A 16,232-nucleotide genomic window follows, 5' to 3' on the forward strand; every position below is an offset into this window, starting at 1 on the left:
AGTCCCGCGCCCCCTCCTGGCAGCAGGCCCGGGAGGGTCGTTCACAAGCGGATGACGGGCTTCCTGTAGCACAACCCGGCCCTCGGGCCGGGAGAGAGGCAGGAAACCCGGGCTTAGACGACGGGCGCGGTCGGGGACTGGTTTCCCAATCTCCTCCTGTCCCGAGGCTCAGTGTTTCCCAGCCCTTCCTTTCCACGGTTGCGGGGAGTGGATGGCCCAGAGGACTTGCTCAGAGGCTTGAATCCTGAATCTCCTTGCTGGAGACTGAGGAAATCACTTAACCTCTCTGGGTGTCGGTCTCCTCATTAAGAAATTGAGGAAAACAATTTCACCTACCTCCTAGGGTTATTGGAAGACGGAACGCGTTAATATGTGTGTGCAAAATGCTATTAAAGTTGAAAAGTGGCGGCTCACGCCTGTAATCCCAGCACTTTAGGAGGCCAAAGCAGGCGGATCACCTGAGGTCAGGAGTTCAAGACCAGCCTGGGCAACATGGTGAAATCCCGTCTCTACTAAAAATACAAAAATTAGCCGGGCGTGGTGACGGGCCCCTGTAATCCCAGCTACTCTGGAGGCTGAGGCAGGAGAATCACTTGAACCCGGAAGGCGGAGGTTGCAGTGAGCCGAGATTGCACCACTGCACTCCAGCCTGGGTGACAGAGTGAGAATGCATCTTAAAAAAAAAAAAAAAAAAAAAAAGCCACGCGCGGTGGCTCACGCCTGTAATCCCAGCATTTTGGGAAGCCGAGGTGGGTGGATCACCTGAGGTCGGGAGTTCGCAACCAGCCTGACCAACACGGAGAAACACCGTCTCTACTAAAAATACAAACAAACAAAAAAATTAGCCCAGCGTGGTGGCGCATGCCTGTAATCCCAGCTACTCAGGAGGCAGAGGCAGGAGAATCGCTAGAACCTGGAAACCGGAGGTTGCATTGAGCCCAGATTGCGCCATTGCTCTCCAGTCTGGGCAACAAGAACAAAACTCCCTCTCAAAAAAGAAAAAAAAAAATCTAAAAATGCTGGACAAATATATTCTCCAATTTATCAGTTCCACGAGATGACACTGAAGGGCTGGGATGGAAACAGCTGCGCTTCTTGAAGGCTTCTGAGTGTGCCCAGAGGCATCCGCAGCTTTAACCTCACCACAGGGCAGCCTATGAGTGAATACTGTTCTTACCCCCTTTAGTACTCTTACCTGGGTTTGTGTGATAGTTTGATTAATAGCTGTCTCCCAGGGAAACACTTTTTCTCACTGTAGCATCTAGCCATAGTTGCTTCTGTATCTGGCACAACTGCCCCCCCACCCCACCCCCACCAGTTCTGCACATAATTCTCCTAGAGAGAAGAGGAAAAAGTACTTGCTAAGTATTTGCTAAATCATCCTGTTATACAGAGGAGGCAGCCTTAGACAGGCCCAGGAACTTGCCCAGTGTGCCTGGCAGCTTTTAGGTGACAGAAGGGAGATTTGAACCCAGATCTATCTGATTAGAGGCAAGGCTCTCCACTGTCTCCTGGCTAGCTGGCCCAGGTTGGGGCCTGGAGCTGGACCATGGCTGCTCGGCTTGTCACCACTTCCAGAGGTCCTGGGGGCACTATCCGATTTGCTACCCATACCTACTCTCCAAGGCCTGCTTAGGTTTGTACAGGTGCCTCATGGTGTCCCCCAAAACAACTTTCCCCGCCCTAGTTCTGCACATAGTCCTCCCTAGAGAGAAAAGGGAAAAGCAGGAGAGGACCCTTTTGGAGTTGGTCTTGGCCTGGTTGTGTGGGCAGGGCAGCTGACCACTGCCAGCCAAGCTATGCCCCATCCCTGGCCACCTTTCCTGTCTGTCATTGTCCTGATTTAGCCTCTGGGGCAGAGGAAACAGGAAGCAGCAGCCAGGGCGGGAACTGAGGGTCTCAGCTAACCCCCTGTGTGAACCTGGGGGCAATACCTACTAATGGTGGGTGGGATGGATATTGGCTCTGGGAGAGCGGTTGTCCCTTGTCAGCTTCCCAGAGTGGGATCAACGTTCACCACTGTTGGAAATGATGAAGGGACCAGAAGTATGGGAAGCAAGCTATGAAAGTTGAAGTGAAAGTTATGGCTCTCTTTGTTCTGCAACAGTATTACAAATTGCAACATATTCATCAAGATGGAAACACTAAGAGCACTTGCATGCCGTTTCTGGGAGCTGTTCGGTCACCCTGCTCATGGGCACAGTTCCTGTGCAACCTGCCACATGAAAGTAACTCTTGCTAGGCCAGGTGTGGTGGCTCACGCTTGTAATCCCAGCACTTTGGGAGGCCGAGGCGGGCGGATCACAAGGTCAGGAGATAGAGACCATCCTGGCTAACACGGTGAAACGCCATCTCTACTAAAAATACAAAAAATTAGCTGGGCATGGCGGTGGGCGCCTGTAGTCCCAGCTACTCAGGAGGCTGAGGAAGGAGAATGGCGTGAACCTGGGAGGCGGAGCTTGCAGTGAGCCGAGATCATGCCACTACACTCCAGCCTGGGCAATAGAGTGAGACTCCGTCTCAAAAAAAAAAAAAAAGAAAAAAAGAAGGAAAGTAACTCATGCTTCCCAGGATGGTCTGTTCCCAGGATAGTAGGATAGTACAGCTTTGTTAGGGAGCCTTCCTCGCCTCTGTGGGCCTCCGTTTCCCCATGTGTAGAAGTATGGGATTGGACTGGATTCTATTTCTGCCAGGGAGCTGGTGTCAGAGTTCCTTCCCAGGACATAAGCCCTGATGCCCTACACTCCCTACTCTCTCTTCTGTTGGGAACCCCTAGCCTTGATGAAGTCTGAGGCTCTTCCAACTTCACATATTCTTGTCTCAGCTCCTAGTTCCTCCCTTCAGTCAGATTTGAGGTCTTACTGTATGCTCTGTCCCAAAGCCCTCCCCAGCCTTCCTGTGGCTCAACAATCAGGGCTCTGCTGGGCCGTTTCTCTCGCCCTGCCTCGAGCTGTGTGGAGGGAAGTTATATATGCAGAAGTGTTAGAGGACCTGTTGGTGAACCTGGGCCTTAGCACTCGTAGGTGAGTGAGGCACTTAGGAAGAGCTTTTGGACCTTGGGCAAGTCCTTTAGGTTCCTGGAGCTTCAATTTCCTCATTTGCAAAGCAAGAATAGCTACACCTGCTGTGCTTATCAGACTGAGAAGTAACATGAGCTGGATAGCAGGCGTTAACACCTAGCGCAGTGCCTGGCATGTCACTGAAGCTCTGTTCACGAGAACCATCAGAAGGAGTTCTACTAGAGATTATATCTGAGATGACTCATGGGCAGAGTTAGAGCACTATGCTCCTTAAGGCACCACATCTCCAGACCTGTGTGAAAGGGTTATCTTTTAAATGTCTGGCCTTTCAGCTGCTGCTGCTGCTTCTTCCTTCTTCTTCTTCTTCTTTTCTTTTCTTCTTCCTTCTTCTTCTTTCTTCTTTCGCTGAGTCTCACTCTGGTCACCTAGGCTGGAGTACAATGGCATGATCTCGGCTCACCACAACTTCTACCTCCTGGGTTCAAGCGATTCTCCTGCCTCAGCCTCCAGAGTAGCTGGGATTATGGGCGCCTGCCACCATGCCAGGGTAATTTTTGTATTTTTAGTAGAGATGGAGTTTTGCCATGTTGGTCAGGCTGGTCTTGAACTCTTGACCTCAGGTGATCCACCCGCCTCAGCCTCCCAGAGTGCTGAGATGACAGGCATGAGCCACTGCACCCAGCCTAGGCCACTATTGCTGCAGCCTTCAGAGTCCCATGATTCCAGGCACAACACCTAGATGTGTCACATGGCAATTCACATCACTCCTCCCACACTGCTTCTCTCTTGGGGGCCACAGCTGCCTCTTCCAGGATTACGGAGGGAGGATGCTGGCCCTCAGTGGGCTGCCTCTGTGGTTAGGGAGGAACTGCCCTGCCCCAGCCCCTGCATGACCCTCACCCTCTGCTGGAGCAGGGCTGTGAGGGAACAGTCAACTGCCCAGAGAAATGCAAACAGTGTATGTGTGATTGCGGTTTCCACCATGAGCTTCCACACCATCCAGGGCAAATTATTTCATACGTAGCTGCCACATTTGGCAGGCCTTCCTAAAGTAAGCAGACAGCTTTATCAGAGCTACGGGGAGGTTCAGACAGACCCAGTGGAACATGCCTTTCTGGAGTTCTGTACTCTACAGTCCAACTCTGAGGGCACCAATTTACATAAATTCATATCCAAACCAGACAGGAGGCCAAATGCCTCATATTCAAATAGCACTGTGCAGTTGACAAGGGATTTCTTTCCTCCAAAGAGAACTTCTTTTAGGCTTTCACAGATACTACAGAATCATAGAAAGTAGAGGTGGGAGGGACTTAGAGATGATCAATGTCACCTTTTCATTTTATAGGTGAGCCTAGAGAAGGTAAGGAACTCATGTAAGGATACACAGCAAGTTAGGGGCAGAATTGGGCCTAGAACTCAGATTTTCTTGATAGGAAGCTGTTTCCACCCTATTGGGCTGTCTCCTATTGTATCCTCTTAATTATTCCATTAGGTAGGTAAGGTACACATTAGCCCATTGAACATACGAGCAATTAAGACTCAGAGACTAAATGACTTGCCCAAGGCCCCTGAGACCAGTCTAGGGCTATAGCCTCGCGTCACACTGCCCTCGGGAGAGGATGAGTATGGAAGCTGTGCCTATCCTAGGGGCATTGTCTGGGTCTGGGTTCAGATCTATCTCCCTGGGACTCCCCAGAGAGGGAAGAAGAAGGGAATATTTGAAGCATGACATCAGTAGGTGAAACCTTGGCAAATCCTCTGAAAATGGTGTCTGTAGCTTCCTGCACTGTCACAGCATAGACACTTTGATGTCCTCGTAAGCTCTCCTACTTTCAACCTCAGAAGGAGCAGTCAAAGCCCATGGAAATAGACAAGACTTGGATGGAGCCAGCCCAAGACTGGTTGGATGTTCACATCCAGGATCTCCCTGGCTTCCTGGGGTTGGCCTGACTCTCTCACTGAGCCCTGCCCCACCCCAGTGTCCAGGCCCTTTTCCTCTCCTGCAGGTGCCTAAAGAGACATGGGCAGGGCTCCCAGCCTCTCTGAGGAGCCCAGGAGTGGGGCCAGGGAATTCAGGGGATGTTTCATGGGAGAGAGGCAGGTTCTTCTGGAATGAAAATGCCTAACGCTGGCTGGGTGCGGTGGCTCACGCCTGTAATCCCAGCACTTCAGGAGGCTGAGGCGGATGGATCATGAAGTCAGGAGTCGAGACCATCCTGGCTAACATGGTGAAACCTCGTCTCCACTAAAAATACAAAAAATTCGCCGGGCGTGGTGGCGGGTGCCTGTAGTCCCAGCTACTTGGGAGGGTGAGGCAGGAGAATGGCATGAACCCAGGAGGCAGAGCTTGTAGTGAGCCAAGATCACGCCACTGCACTCCAGCCTGGGTGACAGAGCGAGACTCCGTCAGAAAAAGAAAAAAAAAAAAACCAAAAAAACCCTGGTGCTATAGTCTTTGCTGAGAGTCCCAGGTGGGGTGGGTTGGTGAGGGTTTCAAGAGGGGATGGGGAGAGGCATCGGTAGTTCTGGGTTTTGTTTATGTTTATAAGTTCCATATGTCACCCTCAGCTGTCACCAAAGGAAGTGTGGGCTTGAGACCCAGGCCCACTGCTCACACTGTTCCTCTACCTTTGCATGCAAAAAAAAAAAAAAAAACAAAACCTGAAAAGGATGGGGGTGGGTCCTGGCCAGAGGCCAGCGAACCAAACTGGGTGAGAAGCCCAAGTTATGGGCAGAGAGGGAGTTGGGGAAAAGGTCCAGTTCTGGAGGTCTGCAGGGGCTGTGAGTCCTGCCTCTCAGGCAGAAAGGATTCTGAATTATCCCCCCTCCCTGGGCCCAAGTGCCGCTGATTTATTCAAGCCAGAGAAATAGGTGAGTAGGCAGGACTCCTGAGTCCCTAGCATGGGAGAGTGGCGGAGCAGAGCTGAGGCAACTCCTGGGCTGACCTTCTTACAGCTCACGGGCTCACTGGACCTTTCCCTTTTTGATGTTGGTCAGGATTCTGCTGCCTCAGCAGAAATGGACTTTCTCCAGAGCTTCCGACTGTACCTGATCAGGGGCCTGAGCAAGCCCAGGCATGGGATTTGTGCTGGAGCCTCTGAGTTCAGATGGTGGCCAAGGCCTGAGTCCTGCTTTGGGCTCTGAGCTTTCTTTGCTTGTCAGAAGAGGAGGTCAGGAGCTCTAACCAGAAGGCCGGGGATGCCTAGAGGGATACTGGCTGACTGTGGAATTGCTGTCTCCCCTCCCACGCTGGCCACTCTGGACCATAAGACTTCTTCCTCACTGGGGGTTCTGGATATGGACTGGGGACAAGAGGGGCTGCTGCAGCTGTGCACCCCTCAAACCACACCCCACCCAGCACTGCCACAACCCTAGGCCAGTAGCATCATCAGTATCAGGCAGGCCCGGCTGACGGCAGGGGGCAAAGACTCCAGCAGAGCTCGGGACACTCTGGCCTGTCTTTGAACGTGGGAAACCTGGTGCAGCCAGCTAGCATCAGGGGAGGACTTTAAAGAGAGAGGAGTGCTCATTTGCAGGTTTGGGAAAACTGGACCTAGGGGTTACCAAGTGTTGGCTGTGGACTCTGTATCTCTGCTGTCATTTAGTCCCACAGCCACCTACCTTATGAAGTAGGTACTGCTATCCTCATTCCTCAGAGGAGACTGGGACTCAGGGAGGGTTAGGATTTACCCACGTCCACATAGCCAGGAAGTTGTGGATCAGGGACCTGAACCAGGGCTACCTGGTTAATGTACTTGACCTTAGTCTCTGACCACCCTTCCTCCTATTACTGTGCTGTGTGGCCCAGCAAGGGGGTGAGCGTGGGCATGAGGTCACTTGTATGGGACTTGGCATCACTCTGGTGACCCAGGTGACACTTATTGGGGTTGTTCATTTATTTCATTCTCATCTCTACCATTGCATTCTTTTCTTTTCTTTCTTTTTTTTTTTGAGACGGAGTCTCACTCTGTCGCCCAGGCTGGAGTGCAGAAGTGTGATCTCGGCTCACTGCAAGCTCCGTCTCCCAGGTTTACTCCATTCTCCTGCCTCAGCCTCCTGAGTAGCTGGGACTACAGGTGTGAGCCACCATGCCCGGCTAATTTTTGTATTTTCAGTAGAGACAGAGTTTCACCATGTTGGCCAGGCGGGTCTCAAACTCCTGAACCTCAGTGATCCACCCACCTCAGCCTCCCAAAGAGCCGGGATTACAGGCGTGAGCCACCACACCCGGTCCCATTTGCCTCTTTTCTCCCGTCCTCTGTCAAACAGCCCCCTTCTTTAGAGATTCACTCCTAAAACTGCCTCCAAGTTTTTTTCTTTTTTGAGATGGAGTCTGGCTCTGTCACCCAGGCTGGAGTGCAATGGCGCGATCCCGGCTCACTGCAACCTCCACCTCCCAGGTTCAAGTGATTCTCCTGCCTCAGCCTCCCAAGTAGCTGGGACTACAGGCACATGCCACCACGACCAGCTAATTTTTGTATTTTTAGTAGAGACAGAGTTTCACCATTTTGGCCAGGATGATTTTGATCTCTTGAGCTCGTGATCCTTCCACCTCGGCCTCCCAAAGTGCTGGGATTACAGGTGTGAGCCACCGTGCCTGGCCAACTGCCTCCACTTTTTATGTCTGTTCTTGTTGGTGTAAGATAGGAATTCAGGGATCTGCTTGTGGCTAGAAACAACTTCCTGTCTCAGTGGAAAATCTCTACCAGCCGACAGGACCCTGAGCTAGGAAAGCTCTGGGGTTGGGCACACATCTGAGGTACTGCTTTCACTAAGGGGGTTTTCAACTGAAAGGTCTGTGCCACAGCTTGAACCTTGTCTCTTGTTCCTGTCCCCATACAGTCCCTGTATGGACTGAATTGTGCTTCCCTCCCCAATTCCTATGTTGAAGCCCTAACCCCAGTACCTTAGAGTGTGTATTTGGACATAGGGCCTTTAAAGAGGGGATTAAGTTAAAATGAGACTGTTGGGGTGGGTCCCAATCCAGTCTGCCTGATGTCCTTATAAGAAGAGGAGATTAGGGGCCCATACCTGTAATCCCAGCACTTTGGGAGGCCAAGGTGGGCAGATCTCCTGAGGTCAGGAGTTTCAGACCAGCCTGGCCAACATGGTAAAACCCCTCTCTACTAAAAATACAAAAATTAGCCAGGCATGGTGGTGCACGCCTGTAATCCCAGCTGCTTGGGAGGCTGTGGCAAGAGAATCACTTGAACCCAGGAGGCAGACGTTGCAGTGAGCCGTGATCGTGCGCCATTGCACTCTAGCTGGGGCGACAGCAAGACTCCGTCTCAAAAAAAAGAAAGGCTGGGCGCGGTGGCTCACGCCTGTAATCCCAGCACTTTGGGAGGCTGAGGTCAGTGGATCATGAGGTCAGGAGATTAAGACCATCCTGGGTAACACGGTGAAACCCCGTCTCTACTAAAAATACAAAAAATTAGCCAGACGTGGTGGCTGGCGCCTGCAGTCCCAGCTACCCAGGAGGCTGAGGCAGGAGAATCACTTGAACACGGGAGGCGGAGGTTGCAGTGAGCTGAGATCACGCCACTGCACTCCAGCCTGGGCAATAGAGCGAGACTCGGTCTCAGAAAAAGAAAGAGAAAGAAAGTACACTCTCCAGGAGGTATTTGCACACTCATGTTCATTGCAGCATTATTCACAATTGCCAAGAGGTGGAAGCAACCTAAATGTTCATCAACAGATGAATGGATAAAGAAATTATCCATTTGAAACGGAGTTAGACTCCGTTTCAAAAAGAAGAAAGAAAGAAAGAAAGAAAGAAAGAAGGAAAGAAGGAAAGAAGGAAGAAATTTGGTATATCCATACAATGGAATGCTATTGTCTTCAGAAAGGAGGAGGTCAGGCGTGGTGGCTCACACCTATAATTCCAACACTTTGGGAGGCCATGGTGGGAGGATTGCTAGAAGCCCAGAGTTGATCACCTGCCTGGGCAGCATAGCAAGGCCCCATCTTTCTAAAAAAAAGAAAAAAGAAGAAGAAGAAAATCCTGTCACTTGCTACAACCTGGATGAAACTTGAGGACATTATGCCAAGTGAAATCAGCCAGTCACAAAAATGACAAATATTGCATAATTTCACTTATATAAGGTATCTGAAATAGTCAAATGCTTAGAAACAGAAAGTAGAATGGTGATTGCTAGGGGGCGGGGGAAGGGAAAAGGGGCGTTGTTTAATGGATATAGAGTTTCAGTTTTACAAGATTAAAAGTTCTAGAAATTGATTGCACAACTACTGTACTGTGTCACTTAAAAACTGTTAAGACGGTAACTTTTATGTTATGTATATTTGACCACGATTTTTTAAAAAGGAGATTTCAAATATAAGATGTCCCCGGTAAGAAACCTCAGAAGAGTTGCTTTATGAAACAACTGCAAGCTAAAGTGAGAAAATCAACACAGACTCTAGCAGATACTAGACTTTGAAACTTCTTAACTGTAGCTTTCTTTGATACCATGTTATATACAAGTGTGGCTATAAATATTTGAAAAAGAAGGATAAAAATATTATTGTAAGGGGTTGTTTTTGAGCTGGTGATTTTTAAGTAGGATTTCAACAGGCAGAAGTATGGGGAAGGGTAGGGTACTCTAAGCAAGGAGAAACCACCAGAGCACAGTCAGAGACGGGGAAGAAAATGCAGGATGTGTTTGTAAGGTCAGTCCCCTGGTGTGGCTTCGTGGCAGGGGTAGTGGAGGGGAACTGGGGTGGGGAGGTGGCCTGTAAAGCGGCATCAGGAGGGAAGAGGAGAGAGAGGCCTATTTGTGGAGTTTTATACCTTAGGCAAATTTGTGGTTGGGCAGGGGCAGGCAGAGAGCAGGTCTTGCAAAGAGAAATTGGGGCAGGACAGCTCTGGGAACACACGTGTTGGAGCTGAAGAAGGATGAGACAAATCACATCTGATTAAAGGCACGTCTCAGCAGAGTGAGGACGTGAGAGCAGGAGGGAGCAGTGCTGAGTTCTAGCACCACAGCTTTCCCAGGCGGGCGATCGGATTCACCTGCAGCCACTCTAATCACATGCAACCTTCCCTTGAACCCCATCAGGAAACCACCGCAAAATCCCTCATTCCCATAAATTAAAGACAACCACAGTAGCAAGGACAGTTTGGGGGAAAACAACAGTGGCCTCACAGCTGTCCCTGCCAGCAGGGGTCTTTAACCCCCATTGGCCTAGGGCTGGGAGTGGTTTGGGTAAGATAACACCATGCTTGTCTCCAGGGTGGGGAAGTGCCAAGGGCCAGGGACCCTGCTTTCTTTCTTTTTTTTTTTTTTGAGATGGAGTCCCGCTCTGTCACCCAAGCTGAATGAAGTGCAGTGGCATGATCTCTGCTCACTGCAACCTCCACCTCCTGAGTTCAAGCTATTCTCCTGCCTCAGCCTCCCAAGTAGCTGGGATTACAGGCGCCTGCCACCACGCCTGGCTAATTTTTTCTTTTTTTTTTTGTATTTTTAGTAGGAACGGGGTTTCACCATGTTGGCCAGGCCGGTCTTGAACTCCTGGCCTCAGGTGATCCGCCCAGCTCAGCCTCCCAAAGTGCTGGGATTTCAGGCGTGAGCCACTGTGCCGGGCCAACCCTTGCTTTCTTGATAATTTCTTTGAGTAGATCAGCTCCAGATTCCACTGGGAGTGAGCAGGGAGCAGTTGAAGGAGATGGCAGAGGAGGAAGGAAGAGCAGAGAACATTCCTTTTGCAACAAACTTTCCATTTCTGGGGGCTTCTCAGCCTCTCAATACGGGGTGCATTTGCCAGGCCCAACTCACCCCACAACCTCTCCAGCAGGTCTCTGAGCTCCATGCTCCTGATGACAACTGGACCAAAATGATTGCCAGAAGTTCCCTAGACTCAGGAATTTCTGAGACAGCACAATTGAAATATTCAATTCCACCATCCCCATAAATATAGACATATTTGTCAGACCTTATCTTCTGAAGGCTGGTTCAGGAAATATGGGCCTAATACCATTCATAGCTGCTATTTATTGAACTCTCACTATGTGCCAGGCACAGAGTTAATCTCATGGATCACTGCATCTAACCTTCACAGAGAGACTCTCTATGGAAGGTGCCACTGCTATATTCCCATTTTACAGCTAGGGAAACAAAGGCTGGAAGAAGTTAAGAACTTTTCCAAAGTCATGCAGCCAAAAGTTGCCGTGATGACACTGTAGCCTGTCTGTCTGGCCAGGAAGAACTATGGAAAACACGTTTCTGATCAATGATAGTTAACCTTCCAGGGACCACTCAGCCTGGACTTGGGGAGGCCCAAATGCAAGGGCACTCCCAAACCCTCTGTAATCAAGAACAATAATATTTTAAGGCAGGCCGGGCTCGGTAGCTCATGCCTGTAATCCCAGCACTTTAAGAGGCTGAGGCGGGCTGATCACGAGGTCAGGAGTTGAAGACCATCCTGACCAACATGGTGAAACCCTGACTCTACTAAAAATGCAAAAATTAGCCGGGAGTGGTGGCACACGCCTGTAATCCCAGCTACTCAGGAGGCTGAGGCAGGAGAATCGCTTGAACCCAGGAGGCAGAGGTTGCAATGAGCTGATATTATACCACTACACTCCAGCCTGGGAGTTAGATGGAGACTCCATCTCAACAACAACAACAAAATGTATTTTAAGGCAATATTTGTAAAAATCAAAATTAATGCCAAAAATTGATAATGAACAAAATATCACAATTTTAGAGAGAGGATCCGATTACAGACTCAGGATTGGTAGGGTTGGGTGGGGAGCTCTCTGTGGGTTTGCCTTTTCTGAGCTAAATTCCAAATTCCTGGAGTAGGTTGTGAGCCTTGGGTCGCTTTCCCCCTTCTTTGGGCTCTTATGAAGCTGATATTTCTTGCCTCCTTCCTCCCCTTCAGTTAAATTCCAAAGGAGGACTCAAGCATCTGAGCAATAAAGATTTCCATGCTGAACAGCGAGTTTGTCTGGAATCACAGAGGGATGAGTGAGAGTCAGCTCTCTGGGCCCTGCCTCACCTGCTACTGGTGCTCCCAAGGGGACCCTTAGGGAAGCCCAGGGCCTCTGCGGATGGGAACCTCCCTCCACCAAAGTCTGACTCTGAAGTGTGCAGGCCGTTCAGCAGAGGGTGTCCCTGTACTCCTGGGTGGCCAGCTGCTTAGCGTGAATGCTCTCTCTGCATTGCAGGGCCATCGGTCACTTGCCAAAAAGAGAGCTGGTGCATTTGGGTTTTGCTGAGACTCGGAATGCTGGAAGATTCTGCCTGAGCCCAGCAGGCTCTTGGCTTTGCTATCCCTTTTCAATGCCCTTGGCTGTCAGTTCCCTGGAAAGTGGCAGAGAGGAAGGAGCCACGGTGCCTGGTGCCGCCACCAAGGGGAAAGCTCTTCAACCCAGCTCAGAGTCAAGTCGCTGAGAGTCCCTTCTCATCCTTAGCACATTTCCTACCTGGGGTAGGATGAGTTAGTTTGCGGGGTGGGGATCTAACTGGCTGGAGGTTTAAAGGGCCCTTCTATTTAGCAGCCGCAAGGGCTGCTAGGGTTCCTGTTACCCATTGTGAGCTCACTGAGGGGCTTCTTCAAGCAGGGAAACCAAACATCATTTCAAAATGAGGATTGCGTTGGAAATCTACTGAAGGGTGTGACATCGGGGGCCTGAAGCCTGGGGTTTGAGCTCACTACTAGAGTGACCAATTCTCCTGTTTACCTGGGACCGTGGGGTTTCCCAGGACACAGGATTTTCAGTGCTAAAACTGGAAAAGTCCTGGGCAAATGGAGATGAGCTGCTCACTCTATTTTGACCCCATTCTTTCTGTGTTCTCACAAACTTTCAGTCTTTCATTTTGCAGATTGAGAGAATCGAGATACTAATAAAACCTGCTGTCTCTATCTCCCAAACCCATGGGACTCAAAAGAGCTGACGTCGGTATCCCATGGCACCTTAAGCCTCCCCATCAGGGCACATCCCACTGCTGACACACCTCTGCCGGCCTCTTCTTCCTCTCAGCTTGAGCTTTTCTGGGTAAGACCCCTTTATTCACCCAGAGCATTCCTGGGCTTGGCTAAGAGCACAAACTCGGGAAAGCTGTGCTGATAAAGCAAAGCACAAAGCATTCCCACCTGTTCATTGGTGCCCTTCTTTTCTGGCCTGTCCTTCTTAGCCCCATGGGAAGGTCGTCTACAGGCTCCGACAGACAGGCGTGCCCCTGAGGGCAGCTGTCAGGAGGAAAACAGGGCAGTGCGGGCAGGAGGCTTGGGCACTGCCCTGTTCCGAACAAGGCCGGGACGAGGAACCAGACAAAAGGTGAACAGGCAGTGTGAGAAACCAGGGAGGGCCTGGTGGGGAGGTGAGGAAACAGCAGGTCCCCACCCTGGGGAAGAGAAGGGTTTTAGCTGGAATCTTAACAAATAGGCCAACCTCATCCTCCAGCCTCTGGGACTCCAGCACGGACTCCCTTGGCTGCCTGACTCTCCTGGAGGCTGCCCATCCCTCACAGTTCCTTGCGGGGCTGCCTTCCCGGGGGCTCAGCCAGATCTCAGCATGCTAAGTTGTCCCCTTGGCCTGGACATGGCCCAGCTCCACAGGGTGATACCCCAAACCTCAGTCCTCCATCTCCCCCTCACCCCTGGACTCTCCTATCCAGCTGCAGGCCTGCTTCTCTGCCTCTAGGCTCCTGGACACATAGGGTCTTGGCTGTGGGTGGCCACCCAGGGTCCCAGCTTCAGTCTTAGCTCTCAGAGCCTTAATCTCAGCTGACTTCCCTGGTAAACGAGCCCTGTGGCTCTAGCCACTTGGGGCTGGCCAAAGCATGGTGGGGAGGAGCATGATTCAATGGCAGCCTGATGCAGGAAAGCCCCTCACCAGCCCTCGCCAGTCTGCACCCAGAGGATCCATTTCACGTGTCCTCCAAATCCTTGCAGATCCTGCTTCATTCTCTCGCTGGGACACCCTTCCTGGGGCCCAGGAGTGCTGGGACACAGACACGGTCCCCATCACCAGAGAATCCTAGAACTCTCAGTGGAAGAAACCCCAAAGGTAACTGGTCCAATCTCCTGCATTTGGATAGGCTAGACAGAAATTCATGGACAGAGCACCTAGGCACAGAGAGGGTGAGTAACTTCCCCAAGGTCACACAGTAAAGGAATGATCAGCTGCTCCTGAGCCACCTACCTGAACTCTCCTTTCTCCGCCTGGATGATTTCTTCTCTGTCTCATTGGCAGTGCTCCCAAACACCCCGTAGTCCTCGCCTGGGCCTCCTGTGGTGTCCACCAGGCCCAGGCTGCTGGTCCCCATTTCCTTGGAACCCCCTGCCAGGCCTGAGTTGGGCCTGCGCCGGGCCTCTGAGACAGGGAAGTGCCAGTTGGGGGACTGTGGGAAAGCAGGGTGCTGCTCAGTGAAGACGCGCTCCTCCTGAGGCAGGCTGTGTGGGGTGGCCGCCAGGCAGGAGGCTGAGAAGTCGGGGTACGCTGCCGTCGCTGTCGCCGGGAAGTCTGGTTTCTGGTGGAAGGAGAACGGGGTGGGCGGGTAGTGGGGTAGCCCTGAGGCCCCATTGCCTTCTGAGTGGGGGTTTCGAAGGCAGCCCCAGACAGGGGCTGGGGGCTGGAGGCTCCTCATGCAGCTGCTGGCCGGGGGATCCATCTGCCGTCCGCTGCACGCCTCAGTCCTTTCAAAGATTTGATTCTTTATACTTTTTATGTTCAAATTTTTAAAAATGCAAAAGAAAAAAAATTAAATAGGAGGGAAAAATGTTCAACAGAAAATTTACCCCAGGAACCAAAAAAAAGAAAAAAAAGAAAAACTAAAGTCTCTCCTTAAAGTACACACACATGCGGCCAGCTACTCCTATGTGTGTGCACACACCTATATTGGGCTTGCTCCTGCCCCTCCAATGCACCAGCCTGCCTACTGGGGTCCCCTGTACGTGTATTTGTCGCCAGTGACACTAAACATTTTCACTGTCCCAACCCAGAAGCACCAGCTGAGGAGGAGCTCGTCCTGGAGCCCAGAGCAAATGCCTGCAGAGGGCTGGACCAGGGCTGCTGGGACACACTTTAAATCCTGCGGTGGGGAGAGAGTGACAAATTTCTGAAGTGAAATGTGAGAGAGGAGAGGGAGGGGTTAACCCGCACACACAAGATCCCCTCCAACCAAAACCCTAGCAGGCAACTATTAATCATCAGAAACCTTATATGCACATCTAATGGGATTTGCAGATGGAGACTTTTAAAGAAACATTGTCTGTATTTTTTTTTTATTTTAAAGAAAGCAGCACTTGCGCGCGCGCACACACACACACATACACACACACACACCGTCTTTAATGTGCCTCCTGTAACACTATGAAGTTATTTTTATTGCACTGTTAACAAAATTCCCCAAGTCTTGGATTTAGAAAAAGCCTTAAGTCAGATCCAGAATCCATCAAATGCCAAATTCCAGGGAGTGAAGTGAGGAATAAAAGCAAGAGACAAGCTTGGTGATTGCATTTGATTTAAAGGCCCTTCTACTGCTGCCTGCGAAAAAGGAAGGTGGATTAAAAGAAATCTTTTTTGCAAGTCTCAGCGGCCCACTATGGTCTGTAGTATAAAGAAAGGCACACTCTAGAAAAAAAGAATTTCTCTCTGCCCAGAGTGACATTCTCACTTTCTCAGTAACTTAAAAAAACAATCAGATTCTTCCTTCCGCTCTTTAACCTCCAACTTACATGCCAATTAGCCACAGTCTTCTCTAGAGAGGTTTCAAGTCATTTTTCTTCACAGCAATGGCAAGGCTCTTAAATAAGGTCCTTGAAGTTTCTTCGGGTCTCCTCCCACCTGCTCCCTGCCCCCTTCACCTCCACCCACCTGCTTCCCTTTCTCAACCCTTAGAGGCGGAGGCTTCCGAGGAATTTGGGGCAGGGAAGTAGGAATCAGGGGCTCCTCATTCCCCAGAGGAGCCTCTTTGGCAAGCAGGCACGTGGGTCTCCGGGCTGGTGCACATCACAGGGCAGCCAGCCCAAGTGCCATCTCGATGCCCAATCAGTCTTCCTCATGGCTGCGCCCTGCTGGTCTCTCAGAGGGTTAATGCAATTTCTTGGAGGACAACATTCCTAACACCCAGGGGCCAGAACTCCTTCCCCACTGGTTATTGCCACAACCCAGGGCAGCAGGATTGGAGCAGAAACAGGCATGGACCTTAACAGCAGCGTCTCTGCTGGCTGCTTCCGAAGACGGCCAGGGTTCCCTGAGGAGGG

At 50.9% G+C, this 16,232-nt stretch overlaps 1 protein-coding gene across 3 annotated transcripts in view; it reads right to left on the minus strand.

Annotated features, from left to right (window-relative positions):
* Positions 1-15,052, minus strand: part of MEOX1 (mesenchyme homeobox 1) — a 26,111-nt gene extending 11,059 nt beyond the window's left edge. For 2 of the 3 annotated variants that reach the window (XM_011985858.1, XM_011985857.1), the window contains exon 1: positions 14,170-15,052. In XM_011985858.1, the coding sequence (XP_011841248.1) occupies positions 14,170-14,638 (469 nt within the window). In that variant the 5' untranslated portion in view covers positions 14,639-15,052. The remainder of the gene's footprint in view (positions 1-14,169) is intronic. The other variant, XM_011985859.1, reaches the window with a different exon arrangement.
* Positions 15,053-16,232: the final 1,180 nt, after the last annotated feature.

This window comes from Mandrillus leucophaeus, unplaced genomic scaffold (assembly GCF_000951045.1).
Source record: "Mandrillus leucophaeus isolate KB7577 unplaced genomic scaffold, Mleu.le_1.0 Scaffold290, whole genome shotgun sequence".
In the NCBI taxonomy this organism is placed as follows: domain Eukaryota; kingdom Metazoa; phylum Chordata; class Mammalia; order Primates; family Cercopithecidae; genus Mandrillus; species Mandrillus leucophaeus.